We start from the raw sequence: 25,354 nt of genomic DNA on the forward strand, positions 1-25,354 counted from the left end.
TGTCCCACTTCATACTTACCTTGAACACTCTGGTTTCCTTCTCCAGACCTGAAGAAGAGCTCTGTGAGGCTCTAAAGCTTGTCTCTTCCACCAGCAGAAGGTGGTCCAATAAAAGATATTACCTCACCCACCTTGTCTCTCTGAGCCCACTCTTTAAACTTGAAAGGCTGAACAGGACTCAGGTTTTCTGGTTTAGAGAAAGCTGGACCTGCATTTCAGGAGGCACGGGATACTTTCTACTTCCGTTAACTTCAGTGCATCCTGTGGGTGCTAAGCATGCCAGAAAAAAATCAGGCCACGTTTAACGACTGGTGAAACTTAGACTTTTTGGCCCATCTTTAAATAAAAAATGGTCTGATTTACATTGATAATCTTTGTGCCAAGTTTCATTTTTCTTAAAATCAAAATGAACAAAATATTAAATGAAACCCTCTACCCCTATGAAAACCACCATGGAAGAGAATTAATGGAAACACTGACACTTAACTAGGACTCTGTTTCCAGGTGCCACTATAATAATGATGTAGTAAACCTTGTCCTGATAAAAGCAGTTCTGAAAGCAACTGCATTTATTATACCTCCTGTGCTATTTCCAGAGCAGACCTGAAAAGTAGTTTGTTTTGCCTGGAATGAACTACTTCATGAATTTTAATGTACGATGTAATATTAAAAGCTAAACCAGGATTAAAGAAGGGTTTTCTCCCTAAGCTAAAACAGTACTTATGAGAATGTGTCATAAAAGATTTTTGTTTCGAGTTTTGCCTAAGAGGAGGAGAGGAAGAAAAGACTTCATAATTTGTGAAAACCTGTTCAGAGTGGTTACTCCATCAACACCTTGTGCTTTGTTTGGGAAAAGTGAATGATTCCAGAACTTCTCATGACTGTAATCAATCTCATGTGATGAGATATCTATCTGGGCAGACTAGTTGGGAAGGATGAAGTTTTTTTCCAAATATTTTTGAAATGACTAATGTGGGGGGAGAAGGAGAATAGTCTTATGATATTAAACATTGTGGTAAAATATTTTTCACCCTCAAGTGTAAGCATAATTTGGTTACCATTTTAAAATGATTAGCTGATATTTAGTGACATTAAATTGATCTTGATTTTTTTTTTTAAGTGGAAGTTGTGGGTTAGTTTATAAAAGCTTATTCCAAAGGAGATCCTCTTCCCCTTCCCTAACACATCACATTTTCCGCCCCAGAATGAAAATGGTTGTGCCTTGAGTTCAGGTCCAACTCCAGCACAAAAGTTTATCTCAAAAAAGAGCTGAATCTAATGAAACCTTTCTCTTCTGAATAGATTTATAGAATGTCACACTTCAAGATTAGACTAGAAGGTTGCTATATACATTATGAAATAATTTTGCTATATGAATATCTTACCAAAGGTTAATTGGCAGTGTTACTTAGTATTCGACAAACCAGTGGTCCATCTAATCCAGCCATAGTCTACATCTGATGTTTCAAGAGAAATTGTTAAGGAGACAGGGGAACATTTTTTGCACTTGACCCATTATGCAAGTTTGGAGGGGTGAGGGTTGTTGGGGGATAAAATTTCCCTCCAGCCCCAAAGATCGATCATTTTATACCCAGAAGTGTCCTGTTTGCTTTCTCCTAACATTAATTTGGGCTCATATAATATTTTACTTAGCTGTCAGTGGATCGAGTGCTGAATAATAGAGAATAAAGTCCACTGGAGTCAATGGAAGTCTTTCCGTGGACTTCAGTGGGCTTTGGATAAGGCCCATAGTCAGTATTGTGCTGCACCAACATAAAGATAGGCACAGTCTATCTGTTAGCATTAGGGTTTTCAGTAGCTCCTGTCACTGTAGTATTAAGCATTTACCCTTACTAATTCATGTATCCATCTACATCCTATATTTCCCTCAGATTTTGCTGGGGGTTCTTTTGTGGCAGTACACTGCACTGATTGAGTAGTGTCTGCGGTAATATCCTAAAGCACCAATGCACTATGTAGCCACCTTTAGAGTGGCAGTCAGCCAGCACGCTGCAGAACAGTGGAAATTGTGACCAAGGCCACAGAGGCAAATTGGTCCTCATACAAAACCATGCCATGGAAGCGTTAATGTCCGTGCAGAGTAGGCAGGACTTCTTTATTTTGTTCCACAACCGCTCCCATGAATTTTTGCATGCCTCAGAAGTATGATGACAACCTTGATAAGATTTGAACTGATGGTCCTAGGGAATCCCAGTATTTCAGTGTAGATGCTTAGACTACAAAGCCGTCCACTTTTAGCTTTCTCGTCTCAAAGTTCAGTCTGATTTTTGCATGAGTTTGACAGCTGCTTACAGTAATGCATTTAACATGATCACAGTTGTAGATAACCTTTCAGTACATTTCAAAATTATAAAGGTTAGAAAGTCCATAGTGTGCACATAACTTTGCTGCATGCTACTCAGAACATACCTATACTCTTTCTGCCCAGTTCGAGTTCAGTGGGAATGTCTCCCAGGGAGAACAAGGTATGGGTTTTCTCATGCTGCAGTATGAGGCATAAATGTTAATGCTACTGCTTATGCTGCCCATTGCCAGGCATCTCAAGTGTTTCTTAGCAGTTATTAGCACAGCCTGATCAGCAGTTGCTTTAAAGTCAATAGGTGAAAATCATCACTGTACGTGAGGTCAGCACAAGCTTGGTGTCTCACTTAGCATCTCAGTCTGTCACCCTGTAGGTGCAAGTTAAATTCTAGTGATAAAAATGTGCACAATATACTGTAAAGGGCTGGGGGGTAGTTGCATTTTTAGCATTTTTTTTTTCAGTTGTGCATCCATACTAATATCAGACACTCTTCATGCTGGGAGGCACTCATGCCTCACAGTAGAAGGCAAATACAACCACATTCATGCTTTTCTGTTATGAAGGATCATGGTGATTAGCAATGGCATCTCTTGTTGCAGCTAATGTGCGCATACCTGCACTGCTGCTGAGAAGCCTCGTAGGCATATCCTCGGTGCTGATGTGCACTCTTAATTTATGGACCATATTTGAACATACTCAGACTATTCTGGAAGGTGTATAGTATGGATTACCCACAAAATTGGTCCTTTTTTTGTTCAGAGGACAAGGGGTTACCTAAATTGCATTCCCCCTCTTATCCCAACCCTTTGACTCATCCTTTTGGGGCTCTGCAGTTTAGAGCTCATGCAAAGTGGGGTTAGAGCTATAGTTATTCATCATGCTATCATCATCTTCCTTCACATCCTTGGGGAATTTAAAGCCCAAGATAATGTAGACTCTGGTCCTGACCCTGCAAGTTGATTCATCTGAGCAGACCTCTTGTGGCTACGTTGACCCTCAGTGGGATTTTGTGGGGTCTAAAGGTCCACCTTGCCTGCATGTATCACCTGGCAGGTTCAGGGCCTCAGTTGAATGCTCGTGACCCCATTATGCTATGGCCACCAACTGGGAGAAAAGCATTACCATCATACCTCTTCAGGGAACTATGCTGTCCTGAGGTAGCGAGGCCAGATTTCCCCCACATTTCTCTGAACATCTGCAGGTTAGAAGTGCCATCCCCCATCGCCTGTTCTGCAGAGGGATGGTGCACACTGTGCTGTATCCTTGATGGGGTATGGTATGGTGTGAAAAACAGTTTAGGTATACATAAGTAAAGTACAACTAACTAGCCATTATGGTAGTTAGAGAAGGCCCTCCCTATTCCCATTTCATGGATGAGTAGAGAATTTCAATGTGCAGTGTTGTAAACTGATTTTTCATAGAAGATACAAAAATAAACATAAGAAAAAACATAAAAAGATTAAATCTGAAGTGACAACTGTATTACATTTGTATGATGCAACTGACTGTACTGGTCATCAATCAAGATATATCTGTCTGCATTTTGATTTCATTGGTGATCCCTTTACACTGCAGTTATAATTTTTACTTTAATTGTTTGGGGGTGGGGGAAAGACTCATTTCAGGATTTGAAAGTCTCTGTGATGCTGTTTCCACCTAACTTGTTTGATGATGTAATTTATAGTGGTCAGCTGACTGACCATTTTATTTTGGGGTATGTTCACCTGTACCAGTGTGCAGGATTTTCTTAACGCCCATTTTCCTGAACCATGGATAATTCATAATGTTAAAATACTGAAAGGTTGAAAAGAAAGAGAATCATGAAAGGAAATCTGAGTAGGACTGAGTAAAAGCATACAAGGGAGAGAGAGACTACTTGAGGAGAAAAGTCACTCATTCATAATGAAAAATGACAATCTCATAAAATATTTTTTAGGTAAAAACAGCTACTGTTGCAACGGAGAGGAATGGAAAACCAGAAAATAATACCATGAACATTAATGCTTCCATATATGATGAGATTCAGCAGGAAATGAAGAGAGCTAAAGTGTCTCAAGCACTATTTGCAAAGGTTGCAGCAACCAAAAGCCAGGTAGGGACTCACCAGTTATCAACCACTTACATTTTATATATGATTTTTACAGTCTTTGCGATTGGTTTTCTATATGAATTAAATTATTTGTTGGGTTAGCAACATGTACTAGTACAGCTACTTACGTTTATTGCCGAGTCCTAAGGTAACTAAAGGATACCTTTTGTTTGCCAGAATTGAAAAAAGAAGACGAAGACGTTGTCCCTAACAGTAAGATAGGTTTGTTGTCTGCCCAAAGGTTAGATCCTGGAGGGCCAAAATTGTCAACTTCTTAAATTCATAGTGACCGTGAATGAGTAAATGCTCTATACTGCTGCAGTGTTGATCAGGTGACTAGTTTTGGCAATAACAGGTGTTATAACTAGAGTTCGAGGTTTTGATTTTGTGGGGGTGGTTAGTGCAGCTATTGGATTAGCTAGAGAAGTGTCAGAAGTGAGCTTTGAGGAAATAGGGACACAATGGAGCTGTATGGATGTAGATACATTTGTTTTGCTTGTTATGCAAAAATAGCAAAACAATAGAGTGACCATATTTCCCAAAGAGAAAACGGGACACCGAATGTGGCTGGCCCAAGTTGCTTGCCTGAGCCCCTCTCTCTGCATAGGGTTGACCCCCACCACTGACCTGAGCCTGGCCTCCCTTCCCCATGCGGGGCTGGCGTCGCTGCTCCCCTGAGCCCTGCCTGCCCCCCTGCACGGGGCTGGCATCTCCACTTGCGCCCTCCCCCTCATGTTCTTCCACACCCCACTTTTTTGACAAAAGTGGGCATTTGTCCAGTTTGCTCTTGCCAACTTTTGCAGAAAAAAAGTCGGGATGGCTGGGACAAGGCTTAAAAAAGAGACTGTCCCGACCAAAATGGGACATATGGTCACCCTAGAGCTTCAGAAGTCCACAATTCCAAACCAAAAGGCAAATTATTTTATGAAATATTATTTACAAATTTAAAAGAAATAAGGGTAACATATCTAGCCATGTAAATTAATCCTGGATAGACATAAATTATAACCTTCATGAAACACAGTACTTACACACACAAAAATGTGTGTTCAATTTTAACCCTCTGCTATTAGGTGTTTTTATAACAAGTTCTTAAAAATTGAATAAAATATCAAGTTTAGTGGAAGGGAACTATGTTACTTTTATGCAAGGGAAGGAAGACCAGCGAATAAGATACACTTGTCAGTATGTTTGTCTCAGACAATTGCTGCATGATGATTCTAAGTAACGTGTCTTAAGAAAGCTCATTAGTGTGTTCAAAAGCAGGACTCAATTGAGAATGTGCTCAAATCTCAAGTAGAGTGCAGGGCGGTCAGACGTAAAATGGGAAAGAAGAAGACCGTATTAACACCAACACTGGAAAAAACATTGACAGAAGAAATAGAGGCACCACTGGTTGCCAATTTATTTAAGTCTGCTAAATTATTAAGTATTCTCTTAACTGTCCAAAACTGCTTCTGAGAGAAAGTTGCTGTCTTTCAGTGCCCATTAAGCTGCTGATAAAATATGATCAGGTTTATGAATGTTTATGTGGACCTTCAGTGTTTTTTCCTTTCAGAATTTTTAAACTTTGACTTTGGAAATATTTGCCTTTTGGACTTGTTCCATTTCATTGTAGAGAATGGATGTTCTTTTTTAAGTTATATGTTGTAAAGAATTACTTCAAGGGATATTTTGGAAATGTTATATCAAAATGATTAAACTCAAGCTGTGGACTGTAAAAAACAAACAAAAAAAATAGATATAGATATAGATAGAGCTTTATAGGCCACATGCCTGCCTACCCTTCAAATCACTGTCAAAGTGATAATTTCTACAATAATATTTCTTTTATTGTGGGATTCTAAACACCAAGTGCTGTTTAAACATTAAATTGAATTGTTTATGTTAGCACTGTACTCAGTATGCCATACATCAGGCCACTATAATCTCCCATGGAATGTAAAATTCTGTCATGAATCATGGCTGGTATATCGGAAATAACTGTAATTTTTTATTGGAAATTACAGGGCTCTTGAAACGTTTCTAATTATGATAGAATGTTACAGCAGCTTCAAACCTGTGTGCTTCTTCAGATGTCTTTATTTACATGTCAAAACTATGTGTTAAAGAGAAATGTCCATTTTGTTCACCTCTCTACCTTCTTTGGCATTATAAGCAGAATTATGGTGTTATTCTCATATACAAGTCCGTGTGGTTTTTGTTTGTTTGTTTGTTTTTTTTACCTTTTCACATTTACATGTATTTTTGCTTAAATCTGTATATTCCAAACTACTCAGGAAGGATAGCCCTTCCAATGTTTGCTTTTAAAAATGCACAGATGGCCAGAGGAAATAACAGTAGATACCAAAAAAAGTCAGTATTATTTTTATTTGCATTACTTTAAAATTGAGACTTGTATAAAATATACCAGAGATAGTGGCCCTGAACTTCTTCCCCTTCCACTGTGGAGGTTACTTCCCACCTGTTTCAGACTGCATAAAGTTAATTTAGATATAAAACAGCCTCTCAAGATAATTCCCTTCCAGCGACAGAGTCACAGGCTCTATCTAGCTGGACTGCCAATATGGTAAAACTTTGGATCATGGCAATAATATCCAGAGATGCACTGAGGAAGCTCGAAAGGTGGGTCCTCCATAGTTGGTTGACTGTTAGTCATCCTGTTACACATAACTCCATTAAAATGTGTTATCAAGCCTGCAGCTTTTAAGCTTATAGTTGTATTATGAAGCTTGACCACTATGCAAAGGAGAGGGATTTATTGAGACCGAAATCCTCCCTCATCTGTAAGCAAAAAGTGACTGGTGGTGTTGGTGAGGAGCTCCATTGCTCCAGCATCACCAAGAATATTGGGTTCCATTCTTTTCTTTAGAGCTAGGGCAGGATACCGCTTAACCATCACTCTCCAGTGGACTGGATTGGGCAGGAACACTCTTTCCTTCTCCCATCCTTCTTGCAAATTACATATTTGTTTAGTTGGGGGGTGTTAAATGGCCAAAGGTCAGAACTTGTTCTTTTCTCTGACCTCTTGATGCTGTACACAAGCTGGAGTAACTTCACGGTGTAGGACGCTCAGTACATGGGGTGAGGATCTCATTTACATGACCTCTCCTTCTCCAAGCAGTTCCACAAAAAGGTAAAGACAAATCTTTAGTGGAGAGACTTTTGCAACAAGCTAATTTTTCTCCTCATGAGCTTAGGTTGTTGAGTAGCAGGTATCCACAAGGCTGTGGGGCTTGCATGGCCTAGAAGACTGCAGATATATTTCTGCTGAATAGAGCACTGGAGAACAAAGTGCCTATTAAAGGAGAAACTAAGGAAGTCTATATTTAGGCAGGGTTAAAGTAAAAACTGAATATCTAGTGTATTGTATTAGGGAATCTGGAAATATAGGACCATACATGGGCCGGCCAGTTTACAAAACAGATGAAGATTGAATCCCAGTTCAGCAGAATTTACAATATAAACTAAGGCAAGAAAGTAAGGGAGCGGGGGAGAGATTAGGGTGATAATAGTAATATCATTGCTGTTGCTTAGAGGAGTGATATTCATTTCTTAACAGTGATATTTTGGTGATGATTTTTTTTTGACTGTCCATAAGCCTCCTGGAAGAAATGGGTCTATCTGGCTTGTAAGATTAAATGATCAGACATTTGGGAGGGAGGTAGAGAGGGGGGTCTGTTTTTTTTTTTCTTTTTTTTGAGGTTTTACTTCAATATCTTCTATTTATCTTAGAATTTTCTCTAGCACCCATCAATGCATTATCTAAACAGTGAATATTAGATTAAAAATGTACACTATTTAAAAAAAAAATTCAGTGCATTTATACTGAGGATCTAAATGGTTTAGAATTTTGTAACTCTGTCATAGCAACTTTCCTGTATTTCTTTGAATTGTAACCAACTGAAAAAAGCATATCATTTCAAAGTCAAAAACTGTTAATTTTTTATATTGTTCGGACTGGCTAATAAACTTTAAGTAGACTACCCAATAATATCTGATCTAAAAGCAGAGCTTTAGAAAACACTATGCAAATATAAGAAACATTTTGAACACACGATATATGCCTATTTGTGTTCTTTTTGCGAGGTTAACCACGTTGTTTGCTAAAATTTAAACAAACCAGCTCCAAAATAGGTCAGAACAAAACACAAAAGAAACCTCTGCATATATATTTTCACTCTACAGAGTACTTTTCCGATTTAATCATTTTGAGATTTTATTAAAATTGTAATACGATAATCGGATTCAAATAATTATGAAAGCACAATTTTTAATTTCATTGTTTCAAAAAATGTTGATTTGGGTAATAATCATTAAGGTAACATGGTTCAGTAACTGTTCGTTGGTTACAATGTTTTCATATGGGAGCCAGAAATGAATTTTTTTCTTATGGTGGCAGATGTTGAAATCTAATTTTATTCCACACAGACCCCCTCGAGAACTCTGAGACTTAAGCTGTATGTCCAGCAAAGAGACATTAATAGCCCTCCATGATGTTTGTTGTATTTTGAGGTGTTACATGGGCTTGCCTAAGAAGGTGTAACCTGCACATGTTGAAGTCAAATGGGGAGGAAAACAGTCTGGTGAAAATCAGCTCACGTTCAGAGGGGGTTTTTGCATTCAGGAAACACACTATGAAAACCTGAGTAACATGAGTACTTTATTTTGAGTATTGCTTTCCGTTACTGTAAATGCCTAATATATCATAATTTAATGCTGTTAGTCTGCCTAGTTCTTCCTAAATCTGATGCCTTACTACTGGAAGAATAAATATAAAGGGGGAGATAATGTTCTGTGAGCTCAGTCCTGCAGGGTTCTGGGCATTCCTTTTGAGAAGCTCTCACTGAATAATAATACCTTGCTCTTGAAATTGGTGGGAGTTGAGCTCTAATTTCAGAGATTTAATTTTGGAATGGAAGTAAGAGTACTGTATGTACTTCTGAAAATCAGATATAGTCAGATATCATTTTGACCAATTTCTTTTGCAGTATGTTATACTGTTTTGCCTAATTTCCTGTCCGTCTATGTTTGTCATTCCAGTTGGTTAGGCAGTTAGCCCCTTTGAAATTGATCGGTTTGCATGCATAAGCATTGAGGTGAATCAGTGGTTAAGGACACACTATAAATTCTATTCTTGCCTGCTAATGTGATTATTTTGTGCTGTGGCATTTCTTCAGAAGTGTCAAACTTCTTCCGTTTGACAACTCAGAGCTCCCTCAGTTTTTAACCTATGCATATCAAAGAACGTGGTATAGGGTAAAAATAGAAATAGACACCGAATTTTAGGTTTTGACACATGGATTTGGAAAGAGTTAATTTGGGAAGGGAATGCTAAACAATGGCACTAAAATTGCTTTTGGCATGGAAATACCATGCTTTTCCTGGCACAAATATTTTCAGAATAGGCCATTAGAGTTCAGGTATATATAAAACCTTGCTTTTACTGGAAATTTTAATGTTGTTGTAAACCTAGTGATTTATAGTGAAACATTGATGTTTTTTATCTCACTTTTATCTTTTTAACCAGCAGTTTTATAAATGCTATATGTTTGATCTGTTCTTTTCCCCACACAAATACTTTCTAATAGGAAGGTAACCTTTTATTATCCGGAGACATCCCTGTTATAGTATGAGAGCATGGGGAGGAGGGGGCTCTTTGAGTATATATTAAGACACACCATCCCTTCACTATTCACATTCTGCCCAGCTAAACCTTGGTCTCTGATTTGGGCAGACAATGAGTCTCCAGAGTGGGATTTGATCTTTTAATTATCATATCCCATCTATCTGGAATTTATTCTCTTCTTTGTCTCCTTCAGAGTGACTGCCATTTCCTGTTTTTAAATCTTGGCTTAAGAACTTTTTTTCTTAAGCTTACAATGGATCCTCGATGATGTGTATAGGGATACTGCATATAAAAGACACTAGATAAAAATAAAATGTACTGTTACATCTTTCTTCATTTCAAGTTTCCATTCAAATCTTTGCTTCTATAGGTAGAAAATGTTAGCAGTATAAACACCTCATATAACATGTCTCCTTTTTTGGACTGCCCCAGTGTGGTTTCTCTGACAGTTGTAGTCTTGCCATGAGCAGCAGGAGTCAGAATAGGATCAGGTGTCGACAGGAATGGAGGGGGAAAAGTGCAAACTGGGAAAGAGTGATTGGCTTCTGTCTGGGATGAAGAATTGCTCCATAACACCGTGTGTCATTCAGTGAAACTGTGAAACTTGGCAGATAATGCCAATTTGTTTTTCACAAAATATCACATTGCAAGTCGTAGGGTTCTTTCTAAACGGGGTCATGGAGAATGAAATTTCTATGTTTGACAGCAGAAGCAAAAGATAGTACTAAACGTCCCCAGGACTTTACCTCTGCCCATATTCTCTAACTTTCACTACCTTTCCTCTTAGAAGTAAGAGTAAGCACTTCATGAAATGACTGGTCTTTTAAAAAAAAACATTTCTGGAGAGACTGTAGGCAATAGCAAAATGGGGCAATAACTTGACTGTCTTTTAAACTGGGTTTTTGGTTCTGTTCCTGGCTGTAGCACAGGATGTTTTTGTGACCTTGGGCAAGTCATTTGATGTTTCAGTGCTTCGATTCCCATCTGTAAAATGGGGATAATAATAGTCCTTGCATCACAGGGATATTGTGAGGATAAACTCCTTAATGTTTGAGGCGCTCTGATACTGCGGTGCTGGTTGCCCTAGAAAAGCTTTATAAATAAAATGAACCAAACAACACTGAATTTTTTTATGTCAAAGACAATGTATAACGTGAGAATGGAAAGCATTTCAGTATGATGTACAAGGACTAGATTAACCACCCCGTAGCTCTTTATGGACCACTCAATACCTTCAACAAATAAAGAAGATGAAAAGACTCTGCCCTTACCTATGCACAGGCTAAAACTGTTTTCTGAGCTTGTACAAGTGGCTTACAACTGATTCAGGTTAACGACACAAACCTGTCCAGTGTGGATGAGGCAATAAGCATTTTAAATAGTGTTATAAAATAGCTATCCCACCGCACATCCAAATACATTAGCCTGAACCAATTTTAAGTATCTACACCCGTTTCAGGAAACATTATGTACAAGATCTAAGAAGAGCTTCTCTAGAGGAATGGGTTGCACACCTGTCATACATTATTCCTGAGTTAATCTTTAACACCTTCATAGCCAGGTCCTGCAAGAGATCCATAGAGATCTGTGGGAGTTGAGGGCATGCCACACCTGACAGGATAAAACCCTCCATTAGCCTTTTTCAGACTGGCATGAAAATAACAGTAGCAAAGCACAATGGCTAGTTGAATGACTCTGTACTGTGGGGAGGGAATCCTTGTCTGAAAATTAGAATTTAGGTCTGTGGATGTATACAGAGAAATTGTCATGTGTGGACAACATTTTGCAGGATCTAAAGTCCTATCCAAAAATTGAGCAGTGTTTCCTGACACTGAAATGTTCATCGTAGTTATTGCAATTGAAAAAACCAAAGAATCAGATGAAATATAGTTTAGCATAGTCCATAATTTTACTGTTCTCATTTTTAGTAATTGATTTTATTTGACTACAGACAATCAGGTCAATTGATGGTATTTTAACCATCTCAGTAGGGTTTCATGATAAAGGAAAAAAGTCTTAATTATTATGACTTCACAGTTTTGGAATCTTTATGTATAATATTTCTGTGTAATTCCTTTTTTAGAAGCATGTTTTAGACATGCATTGTGTACACGCTGTTCCACAACCCATCAGGCTTCACTGTTGCCTCACTACCTCTGATTCAGTAAATCAGATCATAGGCAGCATGCTGTCATATAATAAGGTGTCTGATCCTTATTACCAGTTTGTTGATGCACAGACTCCTTCAAATTGACCATTGCAACACATGGTTTCCCCTGAAACTAGCTGTGATAATTAGCGTGGCTCTAATGAGACAGAATGTCACTGATCTTGTGCTGAACTGTCGAGTATCGACGCTACGGATGGGAACTGTCAAAGCCTGCCATCTGTGACAGAGCTTGGCATATTCCATTTGCAAGATAGAGCATGCTCAATAGAGTGTTTTTAAACAAATGGTCCATTTCTTGTTCAGGGCTCTATGTTCTGTTAAAATGAAAGACCTATTTTTTTAAAACTTTTTTTGCTATGCTAAGCCTATTATGACCTCAAAATATTACCAATTTTGAAACCAATGTAATTTATTTTTTATCAAGCTCTGTTTGTATTTGTTTTTCGTGGTTCCCCTCCAATTATTGAACCTAGTCATTTTAAAACTATCAGTGAAGATGCCTTTTTATCCAGTTTTAAACAGTGAAGGTGTTCGTGGAAATTAGCCCGTACGAAGCAGGAGCATGTGCAAGTTGTATGGAAGATTTGAAAGGGTCAAGACAGTAGGATTTCTAGACTCCAGAGATCAGTACAGCATTTTGCAGGACTGAAAGTCCAGCACTGCTTATCATTCTAAAATATGCTTTGTTGCTTTTTATTTCCTCCTCCTTTGGCAGACCACACAGGGCTTGTTCTGAAGAACATTTTCACTAATCTGATCAGGCAGCCAAATACGCCGGGAAAACTGCTTTAATGATCCCACTAATTACCTCAAGTCAATATGAACTGTATTATTAGACTGAGGGAAAATATTCCATTAGGTCTCCCCCTTGGGAGTTTCTCCGCTTTGTGATGTCACTGAAGCCTTCGCCCTCTCGCTTGTAATTAATTTTATTTACACACGCAGGCACGCACAAGGTCACACCTGCACAACCGGAGCTGGCCAGGGAGCTAGTGGCACTCAGGCTTAATCAGATCTGTCATAATTACCATTCTGCATGTTTCTGACACACGCTGTGAAATATTTCAATTTAACTGCCGCTACCAGCACAACCAGATGTAGTGTGAGTGTGGCTGCATTGGAAATATTATTCCTCAGGATAAACTCTCTCCTCCTCCTTTTTCCTCCCACCCCTCTCCCTTTTACAGCTAATGTGGCACAGAAGCTGATGTATCCTGTAAATCTTGAATGCAGCGCTAGATTGATAACAGCAGATTAGACAGTTTAACCACAAACAGCTTGTTCATTTTTTACAAATGAAAACCACATGTGGTGTAACTAAAATTTCAGGCTTTTTTGTTGTTGTTTGTTGTTGTTTCCTTCCCTCTCCCTTTTTTTTTTTTTTTTTAAGGTGTGGTTTTCACTGTAGAGAAGGTGAAATCAAAGTCTGTATAGGAAAACAGAGACATTGTCTAATTGTTCAAGATTGTTTTACTGAAGGTCATTTGCTCAGGACTTTTATTGGAAATCCTCCTTGCTTACACAAAGGAATGAAACAAGAATATGCTTTCACTGCTTTTCATCTCTCGTTCTTTTTCTTACTTTTTTATCTCTGCTTACTTTTTTTTAAAAAAAAAAGTACTAACGTGCTGTTTTAAAAATGATGTGCTAGGAAATTTCTAGTTTTGATTTTGAGGTGGACTAAAAATAGAGCTGGTCAGAAAACACAATTTTGATAAATAAAATTCTAATTTTTATCCCAAAATGCACAAAATTAAAATGTTGTTCATTGGCAACTGGGAACTTAATATTTTTTCGGCCAAAAACTGCCCAAAGGGGAAAAAATCAAGTATCAAATGGAAAAAACCTCAAGTATTTTCAAGGAAATAAAAAAACTGCCTGCAGAATTTTTTTTGTCAATAACCCAATTTTCCAGTCAATTTTTTGACGTAAAGTTTTCATCATTGTTAGATTAGTTTTAAACTGTCTACTTATAACTAGATCACTTTGTTGGCAATTTTTTTTCCATTTAGGGTTCCTATTATGTAATTTTGAGAAGTTTTTATTTATAAGGGTTGAAACAATTCTTATAACAAGAAAAATTATATAATGGACAGGAGTGGAATTGAGTAGGCTCGTTGGGTAGTTGTGACTGGTAGATGTATGGGCATGCTCTCCTAAGGTGAGCGGTATTATACACAATACCACTTGCATGAAGTCTATTCTCATTTAGACACTGCTTCTATGGTAGGTGAACATTTGTCCTGAATTAAAGGTTCATTTATCCTATATCCTTTGTCAGTCATTTAGTGGTGCAGTGGTTATTTTGGTAGTGTGGGAACTGTGGTACAAATAGTAAAAATATTCAAAATGAGCTAAATTGGTAGGTGGAGGAGGAGAACTTCTTGGAGGCACAATGAGCCAGAATCTTAGGGCCAGCCAAGGTGCACATAACACAGGGCACTACATGCATGGCAAGTCATTCTGTGCTGAGGTAGAACAGCTGGAGGACTGTTCTAATGTATATAGGCTGTTCATGGCAGCAGGAGGGCTGAAACTATAGCTAGGAATCAGTGGGTGTCTCAGCGATGTCCCCTTTCTTCAGCGATGCTCCCCATCTTGATAGCAAGAAAGGAGAGTGACAAAGGAGCTTGTATGCTGGCTCTATGTCAATTAAAGATCTCTTAGCTGTGAAATGATCCTCATAGGGCTGGATCTACCATCTCTATGACTAGAATACCCCAAGGAGGGTGGTGTAGAATGGCTGCACCAATGAAGAATCTGGCCCAGCAGAAGAGCCCCAGCAAAGAACTATTGGAGGTGCTGGCCATATAGCTAATTCAGAATTCAATTGGTGGCGGGGTAAAGGGGAGGGTAAGGAAGGATTCAGCTGAGAAGAGATAACCAGGAAAGAAATTGAATTGTTTAAGGTTTCTACAGAAGGTCCAGAGATCCTCCTCTCATTCTCAGAAAATATATGAAAAATTAATGCAATCTGGAAGTCTGTTAATGCCAAAAAATGAGGGTGACACCCTTTCCCCCTCCTTTTTCAGTTGCTTTATTTTTAATTTTTTCCTCTTTAGGTAAAGTGTTTTGGCTCCTACACTTCCAGATGCGTAAATCAGCTCTTCCCGAGGCAGCACCTGCTGTCTGACAAGAGGTGCTGTTTCTGGCAGGATAGATTTTCTTAATCTCTCCCTCTTTTTCTGCATCCTCACCTTCTGTTTTGTTTCCCTGTTGTCATCCTTGACTAATTCCCTTGGTTATGTCTGTCCTTTTATCCCTCCCCTACCTCTTCACATTACTATGTCCCCTGTTTCTCTTCCACACACATCCTTACCACCAACTCTTTCCATCTCTCTCTCTCTCTCTCTGCTCCCCTGTTGCCACCTCTATGCACGAGCCTGCCTGTAAAATAGTCACCCCAGCCGAGGTGCATACACCCACTCCTTTTGTACAAGCACCCTCTGTTCTAGCTGGCACTCACACAATCTTCCCCCATTTCAGCAGGGTAGAAGCTCTCCTCCTAAAATGCCTCTGACTGGCATTCTGCTTACTATTCTGCTAGACACACATGCATAGGGCAGTAGAGAGAGAACAGCCCTAGTCAGAGGCACTGCTGATTTTATAATCGGATAGGTTGGTGCTGCATCCATATCAGAGGTGAGAAGCAAGACGGAGCAATCTCCCACTTCACTTCAGAAAGAGTATCTGTGTTCTGGATCACTCCGTTTCATTACCTGCCTTTTCACCATGCATCAATGATTTTTGGCCTTCGTGTAGTAGACGTGAAAAAAAGAGGTTAATAAGCAGACAGTATATTATTGTAACAGGAAGAGTAAAAAACAGAAAAAGCCTTCGTGAGCTAGTATTAATGGTACACTGAGGTCAGATGCAAATATAATTAAAGATTCTGCAAAGAAGTTAAGGCGTTAGTGATCCTAATCAATAATGCCTGGAAATGGGCTAGACTAAGTACTAGATTAACTGAGCGTTTGTCCAACTCTTGTTGTTTTCTATACCGTTTGAGGGGAAAATAGTGATCAGGGAGAATTTTATTTCTGAGACTGAGAAATTTGATTGTACAAGTATATTAATACAAAGAAGGAATTTCTGTGAAAGTGATAATATGTTTGCTGGGCCTTTATATGGCAGTTTGAGAAGCAATTTAATAGAGGATTGACAGATCCAAATTAAAGCGAACAGAGGTTGGAGAGTATAGATCTGTATTTCCTGTCCTTTATAAGCTGTATAGCTAAAAATTGTTAGCACTGAAAAGAATATTGTAGGATTCTTAGTCATAATGAGAGGGGACAAAATTTTGTTGATCTGAATTCAATTGAATTAAATTAAATAGATTTTCATATTGCGTATTTTTGCTATCCTCCAAATTTAACTTGCCCATATTTCAGAATTTGAATATAGCATATCCAAACTATTCCAATGGATAGACTAATACAAGTGACACAGCAGGTGTAGGGGGAATCCCAGTTCACAAATATTTATCCAAATTGATATTCAGTGATCAACTCAACTTTATTCTATATAGTATAATGTTCTGTCACTTCTCAGGTTACATCAGGGTGGTATTTGAGAGGCAAATTAAAATCGATGAGACCTTAAGTGGTCCTCAGTAGAATTCTCTAAAGCTTTAGGCTCCAATTCAGCAAGGTATTTAAACATCAGTAACTTCAGTGTCCTTATTCACATGCTTAGAGTTAGGCACATGCTTGAGTACTTTACTGAATCAGGATATTAATGTCTCTGGTATGTAACGCGGAATGTTGTAGATACAGGAACTTCCTCCAACTATATTAAACACAAAAACAAACAGGCTGTGACAGGCTCAAATGTAACTTCATTTTTGGTTCACCTTTAATTAATGATTTGCTACCCTGATTTAATATGAGGAAGGAGTTGGCCTAAGAAAAGAGATTCACTTTGTTCGGCTTCAGGTGGCACCTAGCTGCTCCTGATTTTAAGATTTATTACCAGACATCACTGGAACTATTCGCTTTTGCATGAAACTCCAAATAAATGCCATTGGGTGGAAATAAATATAAGGAACGAAACTTACCTGGCTTAGTACCGCCAGACAAGTGACTCAGTGGAGGAAATCTTAGAGGAAGATGCATTTGTGAAGACATCCAGAAGTGATAGTGTGAGCTGGTAGGCAATTTCATTAGCTAGGGAAGGGAAATAAAGATCCAAGCATTAGTCTTTTTATGGGCCTTTTCTCCAGGCTTTTATTAGAGTTCACCAAACAGAAGCAAAGTACTTGAAAACATTGGGGGACAGTTCCCGTAGGCTTTCCCTGCCTTGGCCAGTCAGGAAGAAGGAGAACAGACCGTTCCCCTTATTTCACATTTGACCCAGCTTACCACTCTCCCAGGCACCATGTGATAAGCAGGGGCCTTTTCCTTGTCATATGTGGGATATGTTCTCATCACTGTCGCCTTCTCATCTGTTTGGAGCTTCACCATCTCCTAAGATCTTCATTTTAAAGAGGTTCTAAGGGGCCTTGAGACAGCTGGCATTGCTAAGTTCTCTGACCTTGGCTGTAGTAAAATGTCAGCAGAACCTGGAGGAGAAGTTGGAGAAACATTTTCTTTCTTACAACTTTTATCCTCCTCATCTTAACTGAGGTGTTGTCATATTTTAATAGCATGAGGTGCCATTTATTCAGAAACTGAAAACCACTGAATATACCCTGTTCCAAAAGGGAATATAGAAGGAATTTGTTCAGGAATATTTAAATGTCTAATTTAAATATGCATATATAGAGCTGTTAAAAAATTGAGACTTGGGTCAAGAATATGGCAAGTGGTGAATGGAAATATGTTTTGGGATATGCACTTTTTGTGGGGTGATGTAACTTACTGGAAAATTATCCCTGTCAAACTGAATGTTGTAGTTTAAAATGTTTTTGAAAATTGTAGGGATCTGGACTCATTCTTCAATTTGTAGTTCATTTTTCTATGAGGAAAGAATGAATTTCTAGAAAGAAGGATTATGAAACTTTTTTCGTTTTAGGGCTTTTTGTGCGTGTTTTTTTTGTTTGTTTGTTTTTTGTTGTTTTTTTTTTTAAGAAGAACATGTGAGTTATTTTTTGAAAGTGGCTCTTCTGTCCCCAAGGTCTGTTTACCAAAGGCCTTTTCAAAGAAGCAAATGTTCAACCTCTATAAGTAGCTTAATAATAAACATTTGCTGTTCGCTTGTAAGTTGTTAGTGGTAAAAAGGTTTGAAAAAATCGCCAGACCCCTTCTGGTAAAGACTCCTGCTTAACTCAACTGTAGGTCTAGCAGCCAAAGAAAAATTCATGGCACATTTTAAAAATAAATATAGGGGCCACTAAGCATTTTGGTAGTTTTTTTTCAGTTCTATGGAGGGAAGCCGTGCTATTGCCGTGAAATCAGGCCCTTTTACATGCAACTTCTCTTCAGTATGTGTAAGGGATGTGGGGTTGTATTTTCCAGTCACCCTTCTGTGAAACCCAGTGACCCATTTTATAGCCCTACAGTGTAAAGGGTAATGTACCAGACTAAGGCTGACTTTATTAACTAATTGGCAGTTGTTTTTTCTTGTTTTGATTTTTAAACACCTTTTTGTCTCGTGTAGTTGGTGCTTACAGTGCCGTTTGTATTGTATGTGTAGAAGAAAGAATGATGGAAAAGAAAGGAGAATAAAGCATCACCTACCATTTTTTTTATACAATCCATTATTATTTTTCCTTTTTTTTCTTTGTCTTTTTACATATGAATATAGTTGCATTTTATATAAGGTTTGCAAAAGAATGCTTATTATATTTTTGATTAGGGCTTGTGCCTATCATTGCTATTTGTACTGAAGTGAAGAAAAATATAGTTGGAAAAGAAAAGTGGAGGAGGCTGAGAGATAGGGAACTAAGTTTGGGGGCAGCTCTTAATTTAGATTACTTTTATAGCTGAGTACAAAACGAGTTGAATAATTACATTTTTAGTTAGGCACAGAATTTTTTCTCCCATAAGTGCATGTATACATGGAGGGTACATATCTGATACAGTTTTAGGACTTGATCCTGCTCCATGAGGCTGGGTCCTTGCCCCCGGTATCGCTCACCCTGATTTCATCGTGGATCCAAGTAAGCGCAGGGGTCTGCCTGCACAAAGTAGCTTGCAGGATCAGGACAATAGCCAGCTAGCTAATTATATGCAGTTTCTTTCTTTTCTTTCTCACCTGCTGGCTGTAAATGAATTTTCTACTTTAATATTCCATTTCCTTATTTTGTTAAAAATTATATATTTTTATTTAAAAAAAAAATACAAAAATGCCACCAACTTCAATTCATATTTGTAAGTTTCTGGTGGACAGGTGTTAAAGATGCACACATGGGATTGGAGGGGAAATTTTTATTTTGAACTATGCCAGGAAAAAGTGTACACAAAATACCATTACGTACCACTATTAGCTGGGTTTTTTCACATCAAAGGGAGGGTGCTGTAACAGATTAGAACTGCAAGATGATGTGACTGGTTAATGGATTAAATATGATACCTCGAGAAACAGGAACATCAATTTCTTCATCCTTCCCTAGCTGAAAAAAATGAATCCCTTATCTTTGAAGTTTACCTCTCTTCCGACAAGCCCTATAAGTTCTTTTATACTAATTCCCATCTGTTGTACTGACAGCTACATATTGATTTATTTATTTATTTAATCCCAGCTGATCACATCCAGGCTCACCCTTTTTGCTGATCCTCTGGCAACAAAAGCCAATATAATAAATAGAGAAACCAACCTTTTTGACAGAACTATCAGGAGTGATCATTTAAAAAAAATCCTAAAACATGAAAACTTTGGATTGGTGCAACTGAAGAGTTAATAATGAATAAGTAACCAATCTGTGTTCTAGTGATTCCGTTAAACTGTAAAATAAGTGCATAGATGCCATTAACGCTTCCATATGATCAGTTTCAAATTTCCTGATTTTAGGGTTGGGGAAATCCCAGTAGCTGATGCAAAGGAATCAGTCAGCTTATGTAACAAAGAAACAGCGGTAGTCCTCTTTTGGATTGGAGAAAGTCTAAAGAGCAGAGAAGAAACCCTCAGGTTGTCTCTATTAAAATTGTATTTTGTAAGATGGTCTTGTGGTGACACCTCTCATCCCTGCTATATTGAAGGCCTACCCTCAAGAGGAAGCGTGAAGTTCTTGTTCAGCTAGATCGATAGAGGTCATATAATATACTGAAGAGCAATCTCTATTTACTGAATGACAGAACAGCAGTGCTGTTGGGTCAGAAATGAATAAATTGTGAATTTTGCAGACACACACAAACCAATTTCATAAACTTTGAAAAGACAATAATAAACTCATTAAAAAGGCTCTAACTGGCAAAAACACATTAGTGCAGTATTAGGAAACTTTGGTCATGAAAGCTGTTTGCCTATTTCCATTTTCCAAAAAAATCAAGTAGCCCATTGCCCTTCATGTAATAGACCTTAGTTTCTCTAGAAAGCATTTTATGCCTATTCATCTATTCTTATAAGCTTTATAAGAGCTAAAAAAAAAAAAAAAAAATCTAATTCAAATTCACACAGAACTGTGACAGCCTTTACAATGCATCCCCCTGTAAAGGGGACCAGGTCAATATTATATGCGCCCTAAGAGGATTCTCATCTCCTGTCCACACATACTATTAAAAGTGGCCCAGAAGTATAGTATAGTAGGGAGGATGTGGCTGTAGTGGGTTCATAAGGCAAACAAACGGACAGTCAACAAGATCATATATATGCTTTTTTACATTAAACAAACTTTGTAAATCATGCTGAACAGCAGGTGAAATGTATTTGTTTCCACAAAGGCCTAAAACATGAGGTATGACCTATCATTTTCCTAACAGGCTGGCACTGCAAAAAAAAATTTTTTTTTTTTTATTTGTTTTGGTACAGTTCCAGTTGGGAAATTCAGTGCTGGAACAAATGCTGCAAATGTATGTAGACACAGGAAAGAAGGGAGTGACTGTACAGACAGAGTAATATATAGTATGAGAGAATAGCTAACTAAAATATAGTAGTTCAAATCTGGATAACTCATATACTGAAGATCCTAGAAACTTCAAACTTAGTTTGTTTTTTTAGATCTCATTGAGACATTTAAACAAAAAGCCAAGTTGTAAGAGAACTTGTTTTAATCAGTTTTTTTAAATTATGAACCCTTTGTGTTACTGGTTATGTACTTGTGCAGCCACATTTTCCTGTTTTCATACAGAGCATTTCTGGATCCTGACCACACTCCCCAGCTGAGCTACTTCGGTTACATTATGCTTCCTTAAGTGCTATACTAGTTTAGGCTTGTCCATGAGTTTTCAGGACTTGGTCCCGCCCCTTCCGCCCTCACAGCAGATTTTTCTGCCTCTTGCACCTTGTCTATCTTCTAAAGCTGAATGGGGATCACAGCAAGCAAAATCATTTTTGTTACGCTTTTTCTCTGGGAGCCAAAGTTTCAGGGGCTTTATTTCTCAAACAGGGACTACTTGCCAGGCTGCTCTCCTAGTTCCCCAATTATCAGAGCAGGCCAAATAGAGCAAACCAAAGTCAAGATGTGCTGTGTCTATGAGGAGACCTTCTAAGGAGACACAGGAGGGGAGCTCTGTCATGATGGCTTCCAGCTCATGGACTTTCACTTTGCCGAGGGAAGAGGTTTGCCGTGCTTACAGCTTATTGTGGCTTTTCTATCCCCCGACACTAGCTAGGACTCCTCCAGAGAGACCTCCACAAGGGAAGGTCTGTTTTCCTCTGCTCTCAAGGCTGCAAATATTAACATCTTCACCAAGTAGGCGTCTCCAAGGCTAGTCCAAAAGTCCACCTTTCCTTTAGTACAATTCACTTCTATAGATAGAAATCCCAGTGTGCCATCCCAGTTTCTTGAATTTCATCTACACTTCCTCTCAATTTAGTTTGGGAGAGTAAAAAGCACACAGATGGACCCCTGTCTGCCCCCAGCTCCTGGTCTAAGCCCCCTAAAATGCAAGAAAAGTGACCTCTCCTCTGATGGGGACACCTACCGTCCCCCGAAGGGCAAAAGTAAAAATCCCTGCAAATTCTCCTTCTGCAAGCTCTAGCTCAGTCCTTTGAAGAAGAGAAACTATCAGCTTTGGATAACAATAACCCCTTCTGAGAACCCTCAAAAACGTGTCTGAAACTAGAGAGAAAAGGTGATGGCCAGAAACAAGATGCATCTGTAAAAGGACGAGCAGGATAAATACAAAATATCTCCCATCCAAAACTAAAACAATTTCCCACTCCTCTGTCAAAGAAACATTAGGAAGGAGTGGAAACCAGGGTGAATACAAGTTAATAGTAAAGAAAACATCCCTACTGTGTTAGTGGTGGGTAGATTGGCAATGAAAGCCAGGGCAGTTAACTCAATGGCCAGGCTTAAACAGGCTTGGTCAGCAGTTAATTATTCAAATTAAATCCTCTGAGCCTTAAATTCTTAGATGGAATCTTGTGTGGGAGGAAGCTCGATAAAGTGATATCTGACAACACAGACAAGACAAGCATGTGTTCCTTACTCCAGCATAGCCAACTAGCCATCTCAAGAGAAGGAGCTCTTTCCCATTCCTGCTCGCTACAAAGTTGCCAGAGAAAGGTAACCTTATTTGACAAGTAAAACCTAGATCTGAACACCAGAGAAAAGCCTAGGTAAGGGACAACTGGGTCTGACTTCTCCTTCCACATCAAACCATCAATAGGACTACAGCCAGGCCTGCTTCTATCTGGAAATAGGCTTTCAGATTTTAGGAAATTCCAAAAGTAGATTCATGCATTTTAAGGCCATAAGGGAACATGTGTGATCATCTAGTGTGACCTCCTGAATAAACCCATAGGATTTCACCCAGTAACAAGTAAAATTTAAATGGTCTCAGCCCAAAAATGATGAACCTTAAATTTTTACTACTACTTGTTCTTTAGTAAAAATAGAATATTTCTCAAATACAAAATTAATGCCAACTGAAATGTTTTTATATAACTTTACCTCAAGTTTATAGTTCCATTTTACTATGTTTATTAACGTTGGAGCAATATATGTAATAGTTGGCACATTTTTGCTTCAAAATACTGTGTGTAAAATTTGGTTATTCAGAACTCTGAATTTCTAGGTTCTGTTGAACACTGAGAAATCATAGTTGAAGGGTTTAATGCATTTTCTAATCAATGTACAGAGGAAATTTATCCTTATCAATTTAAATGTTGGGATTTCTCTCATTACATTATGGAAGAATCTTCTCTAGCAAAGATTATTCTTAAGAACTTCATAACATTTAAAGGTTAATATGTTAGGTAAAGAACAATATCTTAAGACAAACATTTTTATTACAGGACATGAAGGGATAGTTCTGATTAAATTACATGATTATTTGAATGGGAAAGAAGACAAAGTGCATCATTTCTTGCCCTCAACTTTAATGTCTTTAATCAAATAATGACCTTCTGGAAATAGTTAATTTTAAGCATTTGGAAAGATCAATACCACTTTGCCACCAAAAAATGGCCCAGATGATGAAATTTGATGTATTTAAAGTACCATTTCACCCTTTTAACATAGTAAATAATTTAAAATGCTTTCAGTACTCCTTTGCCACCATTATGTATCTCATTGTTCAAAGTATTATGACTTCTTTTTGCAAAAGCAACCTTCCTGCACAATGAACAGCTCACAAGTTAAAGCCTGAGGAAAAGAGACATTCACTGTGATAGTGCTTTCCACCCTGTATTTCTGCCTTCATAGCTCCAAAAGTAATGGAAGTATCAGTGGCAATGAACAAAGCCATTTTAACAAAGATGAGATTTGTAAAGCAAGTTGAATGATTTTGAAGGGAGAAAGTCAGTTTTAGAAGTTTAGTTCATCAGTTTGCATCTATTGTTCTGTCTTTAAGCCTTTGTGTTAAAGGTGAAGGATTTTGGTGGCTCAGACGATTAAGAGCCCATTTTACCCAGTTTATAGAACATTGATATGAAATTACACTTGAGTGCCTTCAGCTTTGTAAATAAAAAAAATTGCCCTCTATTAGCATGTTTGTGGGCAGATTAAAAACGGTCTTCATTAGCATAAGTAACACTTACAGATTCTTTTAAAAGTAGAAAATTATTTGCTGAATGATAAATTGCTAGCTTTATAGTTATTGCTGAAAATGTGCTCATTCAAAATGCCTACTGTAGTTTAGTCTACAATACTGAATTTTTTGAGTTTAGAAGTACTGTTTAATGGATAATGTACTTAATCCTGGTTCATACTGGATGCAGAAATGTAATTCATGCTTTCCACTAAAATGTTTTGTATCAAATACCTCCCTATTTAGGCTGATTTCTTCTAATGCCATATATTTTTATAGTGTATATACCCCAGAGATTGCAACAAAATACTCCTGCATGTAATATATGAAAGAACCTTCTTCATATCTTAGCATACATGATATAAAATGTTTTGCCATTTAGAATTCAAGTTAGAGCTAATCTTTTTTTAATATATATTTGATTCCTTGCTAGTTAATACAGTAAGAAGTATTTGTCATTTTATTCTTTTTACCATTAATAGATTTACCAAACAAAGAAGTTTAGTTGCTCTTTACTGAATTCCTTTCCTTCTAGACTGGTTGTTTGGCACAGTCAAAAATAAGGTGAGCCTCCTTGCCCTGCCACAGATCTGGAGGGAATTGCATAGCAAATGTTGATTGGTTGCAGAAAGGCAATCCTTCTTGATTTTAATAAGAATTGGTGTTTACCTATTCCATGTTTAATTGACTTGTATCAACTTCTTCAAAAAAGAAAGTGCTGAGGAAACCAGAAATTGTCTAGCTAGAAAGTGGGAGGTGAGAGTAAGGGTGAGGATCAGGATTTGTATTTAAATCAGATACAATTAAAATTTTCAGAAAAATACATCACTGGGCTATTGAGATTAGAACTGCTGAATTTTTCTTTAAAATAAGCATACAATGGTGTATGTTGTGGACTATAACATTTGTCGTTATCTTTTTGTGTGTGTTTTCCTTTTTTCCTGCAATAGTTTGGCAGTTTCTCTGCTTTCTAATGTCTTATGTTTCTTTAATGACATCCTAACAAAAAGTCAGTCAGAAGACTTATTTTTTTTAATAATATTTAGGTTTAGCATCTTTAATTTTTTTG

General features: G+C 37.9%; 1 protein-coding gene across 39 annotated transcripts in view; it reads left to right on the top strand.

The window, feature by feature from the left end:
• SATB1 (SATB homeobox 1) overlaps positions 1–25,354 on the top strand; it is a 108,416-nt gene that overhangs the window by 72,715 nt on the left and 10,347 nt on the right. For all 39 annotated transcript variants that reach the window (XM_043540962.1, XM_043540966.1, XM_037890444.2 and 36 more), the window contains one exon: positions 4,260–4,415. In XM_043540962.1, coding sequence (XP_043396897.1) covers positions 4,260–4,415 — 156 coding nt within the window. The remainder of the gene's footprint in view (positions 1–4,259; positions 4,416–25,354) is intronic.

The sequence above is a fragment of the Chelonia mydas genome, chromosome 2, assembly GCF_015237465.2.
Source record: "Chelonia mydas isolate rCheMyd1 chromosome 2, rCheMyd1.pri.v2, whole genome shotgun sequence".
Classification (NCBI taxonomy): domain Eukaryota; kingdom Metazoa; phylum Chordata; order Testudines; family Cheloniidae; genus Chelonia; species Chelonia mydas.